Source organism: Periophthalmus magnuspinnatus, chromosome 21 (genome assembly GCF_009829125.3).
Source record: "Periophthalmus magnuspinnatus isolate fPerMag1 chromosome 21, fPerMag1.2.pri, whole genome shotgun sequence".
Taxonomy (NCBI): Eukaryota; Metazoa; Chordata; class Actinopteri; order Gobiiformes; family Gobiidae; genus Periophthalmus; species Periophthalmus magnuspinnatus.
Window position 1 is genome coordinate 21445870 of NC_047146.1, and position 6060 is coordinate 21451929.

Consider the following 6060-nt stretch of genomic DNA (forward strand, 5'->3'; position numbering starts at 1 on the left):
ATTGTTTGCATCTGTTAACATGCTAGTGGTTGTTTTCATTGCTGTGGTCTCTGAAAGTTGTAAAAAGCCATTATAAACTCATCATGGAATAATCAGGATGCTCAGATAATTAAACTATTCAATTTTTCAGTGAAGTACAGAGCTACCTGCACCAAATCAGGTGTCATCAAAAACGTCTAAACTGTTTCTGTACCTCCATCTATGTATTTATTTCAAGTGTACGTGGAAATATATTTCTAGTAGGCTAATTAGATTTTTCTTTGTCAGGAGTTATACCTAGAAAAAAGGTTATGTCATCTGTTGTCATAGTAACACACCTCCACATGTTTTCAGCGTTTAGTGCTGAGTTTCTACAATAGGTACATTTCAGACTTCTCCTTTTTGTTTTCATCAGATCACTTCGTTTTGAAAAATGCCTTAATCCACAACACATCTGTGACTTTGGGACGATCAAAGCTCTCAAAAAACAACTGAAATGAAAAGATGTGAGGTTTAAACCGACTCCATTTGGGATGAGGTTGAGATTTGTACAGAAAACAGTGATCCAACAAATGTGGTGTTCTGACATTTTGACTTGTATCTTCAAATAAACACGATTCTTGTATGTTTTAACAAACCCGTACAATTGAAAAACAGCGGAAAGAACAAATGGCACCATGTTAAATTCTTGTTTTATGAATGAACTAGATCCACTGTAGAGACTAGAACATTGTTAAGGGCCCAACCTTAACTCGAATACAAATCTGTTTTAAATACACTATCGAGTGACACAGTTGCTAATTAATAACATTTATTTCATTTTTGTTGCTTGCTTTGTACCAGCCTTACAAAACATTCAGGCAAAGGAACCAGGTGGGATATTGTTAGGAGACTTGTGTTTCTGCTTTACTACTTCGATGTGTGTTTCCGTAGTATGCGATTCCCAACACATTTAACAGTTTCATGGAGCAACTGAAAATATTTTTTCTTGACTCATTTATTCTAAAATAAATGTGTTTAGTGTCAGTTAATAGGTTAACCAGTTAACCATGAACACCTATTCTAACACAGCTCAGCTCAGTTCTGTTTACCTCCATTAACTTGAAGCCATTGTAAGCATCTTAATTAAACCGTTACAGAGGCGGCCCCTGCAGTATCAGCCAGCATAACACAAATGAGTCTGTAGTGTTTGTTATGAAGATGTTTTGTGTTGAGAAAGGACAAAATAAATGTAAATGTTGGTGAAACAGTGAAGGCACTAGCGCTAATCTGCTTTTTCTACAGCCTGTGTTTGTGGTTTGCGTCTCCCCAGGACCTGCTCTAATCTGTCACTAGCAAAGAAATTAATTATAGCACGCTTTTGTAAGCGTATTAAAAAGGACCTCCCCTCCCCCTCAAGACATTTCTGTGCTATAAACCCAATAGTGCTTTATACTAGTTGGATATGTGTTCCTAGTTAGACTCAGTTGGGAATCTTATGTAATTTATGCAATGTAAAAAAAATTCTAATCAAAAATTGCAAAAATCTAATTATTATTTGACTCAGAGGGTCTGGGTGTTCCAGAGCACTTTACTCTCAGTGTAAATTCATATTTTCTAAAATGAATAAATAAGAATAAAAGTAACTCTGATTCTGATCTGATTTTAGACAGGGTAAAACTGTTCGTCAAATAACTGTATCTTGATCAGTTTAATATTTGTGTTGCTTTGCATTTTTCCAGTGTATTTTTTGTCCTTTGTCTTAGGTTTAATCTCTGTGTGTTTCAGGCCATAGATAAATACTGTCGTGTGAGTGGAGGCTTCTCTGGTGTGAAGGACGTCTACTCCTCCAATCCCACGTATGACGATGTGCAGCAGAGCTTCTTCTTCGCCGAGACTCTCAAGTAAGACTCGCTCCTAATCATGATTAATGCACACCATGCAGAAGCCATCACTTCATTTGTCAATTGATTAATTCTGGCCTCTCTTTCGATTAATTTGATAAATTGCTGGGTTGGTGTCACTTAAAAGTAATTGTAGTAATTATTTGGATGATGTTCAAATGAGCAGGAATGTCACTCCAGTGAACTTTTGGGGTTTCATACAAGCATGAGTTTCAGTAATATGGCAGATATTAAACCCTAAAACCCTTTTTGACTGACTGAAGTTGATGTTTAATGATACTAATACACCAACAACCAATTTAGCCTTTATTTAACAGTAACCATCACCCCTCACTTCAAGAGGGTTCGAGTGGAGCTGCAGTCTTTGTTTACTCTTTGTGCTTTGCATCCTCTATCGCACAATAGCATCCCCTCAAGCACCACAAATAACATAAATAAAATAAATTAGTAGTGACAGACAGTGGATCCCCCCCCCCCCCCCCCCCCCCCCCCAAAAAAAAAAAAAAAAAAAAAAATCCAAAAGTTTAGTCTTTGCAATTACAAATTCAAATGTGTGCTTTGCTCCAAATGCCTTCTGCGTCTTGGATTCTATGTTGAGCTGTTGTCTGGGGGTGTTAAATATAGATGAATGCATTAAGACATTTGCATTCAGCATCAGTGTGAAGTCACTTTGAGCCTCTTGGTTTTGCCTGGAGGGAGAAATGAAGTATGCAGCTCTCTGCCTCCCCCTGCTGGCCAATGAATTAACATGCTTGTAATTTGCTTTATGCCAAACTACCAACTACCTAATCTATTGATATAAGGACACGTTTTAAAGCACACTGCCCAGCATAACTTGAAATTCAGTGAAATTGGCACCCCAAAGCTCCAATAGCCAGTGAAATTTGTCTTTGGTGTGAGCCGGTAAAGGTCAGCTACCACAGACTTTGTGAGACGTGACATTTGAATGTCGGTTGTTACGCAGACTCTGGTATCTCTGCTCTCAGGCACGTCATAAAGGACCACAACAGCAGCTGCTCTGAACAAGCACATGTATAATGTACGATGCCGTTTGCCAATATTAATTTAAGTTGTTCTTGAGATTTTCCATATACACCAAACTGAACCAGCCAAATCGAACAGAACCATTAGAAATATGTTTTTGCTGTTTTTACTATGAGAAAATTATTATTCTAAATGTTTTAAAAAGTCTGACAGCTTGATTTAAGTTTATTTTACCATCTCTCCCTCTCGTTTCACTTGTTTTATAACTTAGCAGTTGTGTTGTGCTATTTTGTTTTTAATGTCTAAAAATAAGTAACAAAAGCGTTGCCTTCTCCCCCTCTCCCTGTCGCAGGTACCTGTACCTGTTGTTCTCCAATGACGACCTGTTGCCATTGGAGACCTGGGTGTTCAACACTGAAGCCCACCCGCTGCCCGTGCTGCACTTGGGCAACATCACTCTCCCGGGCAGTGAGCCGTCCCAGCGGTAGAGCCCACACTGGACACGCCCCCTCAGACTGTCCCAGGACAGACTGGAACTTTCTGTGACTCTGTTTTAATTACACGGACGGTGGCCATAACCGACTGGAATCAAACTTTCATCTGAAGGACCGGGCTCCAATCGCGCAGGCTTGAATTAGATTTTTTTCTTATTTTGAGTTGATTTGACCAAACTTTGATGGGTGCTGCCTGGAGGCACTTCTATGAAGGATCATGACACTTTGACACTGTCTCGCAGACAGATGGACCGACAGGTGCGGACTTGACAGGGTCTGTTTTAGGTGTGGGTTTTTCATTTCACTGAAGGACAAATCATTACCAGGACACAGGGTGAGACTCGACGTCCTCCTCCCCCTCGGCCCTGTCCCACTCCACCTCCTGTTAAACTCCACCTGAACTGAGCAAATCATCAGAGGAGCAAACATCTCCATGACCTTTGACCTTCTGCTGCTGCTGGACTCTGCTCTTCAAAGCTCTCTGACCACAGCTTTCTTTGTGCACACCTTTTCTTATCTCCCGTCCATTTTGTACATTTAGACCTATCATCTTTATCTGTGTGAGCGAATGTGAGAGTGAGAGTTATTGACTCAGCTGCAAAGGTGCACTTTTTACTGTGTGTCAGAGTTTAGGGGAAGCACTTAAAATAGTTACCCAACTTTTGTTTCTCAGACAAATTGAGAGGATTGTCCCTGCAATTACAGTTTACCAGATGCAACCCCAGTGTTGTGTTAAATTATAACTGTCATGTTTTATACTGCCTCCTGATACTGTACTTTCAAACTCTAAACCATACCTCATACACATTCAAGTAAAATATCTGGAATAGCGAAGAAGTGTAAAACATCTTATTGTGGCAAAAAGTTAAACAGTCAACCAAACCTTACGATCGATGTGGTCACACAGAGGTAAAATATTTTTGTGAATCTTTTTTTTTTAATTATTATTATTATTATACTGCTCTTTCTTTTATTTCCATTTAAATAAAACCTAAAATTCAGCAGCAGTTTTGGGGCATTCATGGGGTCCTTGGGAACTGGATTATTTTTTTTTTTAGGTTGAAAACTGCACATGAACACTCGCACAATCACCTGCTGTGTGAAGACGGCAAATATCAGCTGATTTTATTATATGAGGACTTTGACATTATGTTTTTATGGCATTACTTTAAGTCATCCATATCATAAGTTAGCTAGTTAGCGAGTTAGCTGTCAATAGCCGGTCAGTGATTATATATTTGAAGATGAGATAAAAACACATGAATCTGTTGAAAACGCGAGCACCCAAGGACCACATAAATGCACCCTTACTTTTCTCCAAGAAGATCTCTGTAGTAAGAACCTGTGTGTGAATGTGCGTGTGTGTGCGCGTGCGTGCATGAGTGCGAACTGACAGCACGTTAGAATCTGTGATGTGTCTCTGGTTCTGCCGTTTGACTACTAAAGTTGAAGAGCAGGAATTGCACTAAAGCTGAAGGAGTTTTGTTTATTTCAAGCCTTATTGTTTAATGTGAAGCCAATACTGTGTTCATTTATGTTCTTTACAACTGCATTATTGATTGTGTTTCATGTGTTTTGTTGTTTTTATGTTCATTTCATTTCATTTTTTTTTTTTTTTTTTTTTTTTTTTGGTTATTTAATAACTCAAATATCTTCACAAATGCCTTATAATTTTTGATTATTAAAACTCCAGACATATCTTTGTGGCCAAACTTTGTGTATTGCAAAATATTAAGATTAATTTATACACAATCAAATCAAAATATTGCAACATTTTATTAAGGGTTAGGTCTAAGACAACAAATACACTTTATTCATAAATTTGCTTTGTTTTTTAAAATGATCACACTAAAAGCAATACATATTTTAAATAAATTCGGCTTTTTAATGTTACAACTTACATGATTTTGATCAACATTTACCCTTTTATAACATCAATTATAGAGCCAATTTAAGTAAACTAAACATATTTAAACTCTCGCACTCCCGGCATCCCATCATGCACCAGTGTCCCTCACAGGCACCGTGACTCCCCGCCCCTTTTCTCTGACATCACAATGACATCATCCCCGGTCGACCCTGGGCTTCACCGAGTCTCTGAGCGCGGAGGATTTTGAAAAATGAAAAATGTTCTGTATTTGTATTTTTACTGAAGTGAAAAAAATAAATGAAAGTATCTGTAAATATGTTTAAAACTTAAACACATTAAAGATGTTATGAAAAGTGACTATGATTTGATTCATTTTGCCCCGTCATTCAAAGTCCTTTAACGGAGACAAAAACACACCACCGGGGATTACGCCTACTGAAGATAACTACATGCACCGTGTACCTTTTTTTGATGGTGGGATCTGTAGTCACCTGCTTATCTCCGTGACGATTTACTGATACGCCTGATGGCTTCAAACTTGTCTATCTTGCATTTATTCAATTACAGCTGCTTTTTTATTGCTGGGAAAAAAAGTCTTGAGAAACATGCCGAGAGCAGGTTGACTCTCCACACCTGTCATCAGCTCGTCTCCATGATGTCTACTTTTAATATTGTACTGTAAAACCGGCTATTCATTTATTGCAGATCTTGTTTCCTACAGTATTGTCTTAATTTTTATAAATATTGTTCGTGACAAAGCAAAGTTCAAGCATAATTGTATGTTGTGATGTTTTCTGTAACAATGCATCACACCTCATGAAAGACCAATGACTCATTCTGTGTCTTTTTT

The 6060-nt window shown here is 38.1% G+C and overlaps 1 protein-coding gene across 2 annotated transcripts in view; it reads left to right on the forward strand.

Annotated features, from left to right (window-relative positions):
- man1a2 (mannosidase, alpha, class 1A, member 2) overlaps positions 1-5567 on the forward strand; it is a 92020-nt gene extending 86453 nt beyond the window's left edge. The window contains exons 13-14 of one of the 2 annotated variants that reach the window (XM_033987474.2): positions 1747-1862; positions 3199-5567. In XM_033987474.2, the coding sequence (XP_033843365.1) occupies positions 1747-1862; positions 3199-3334 (252 nt within the window). In that variant the 3' untranslated portion in view covers positions 3335-5567. The remainder of the gene's footprint in view (positions 1-1746; positions 1863-3198) is intronic. The other variant, XM_055230663.1, reaches the window with a different exon arrangement.
- Positions 5568-6060: the final 493 nt, after the last annotated feature.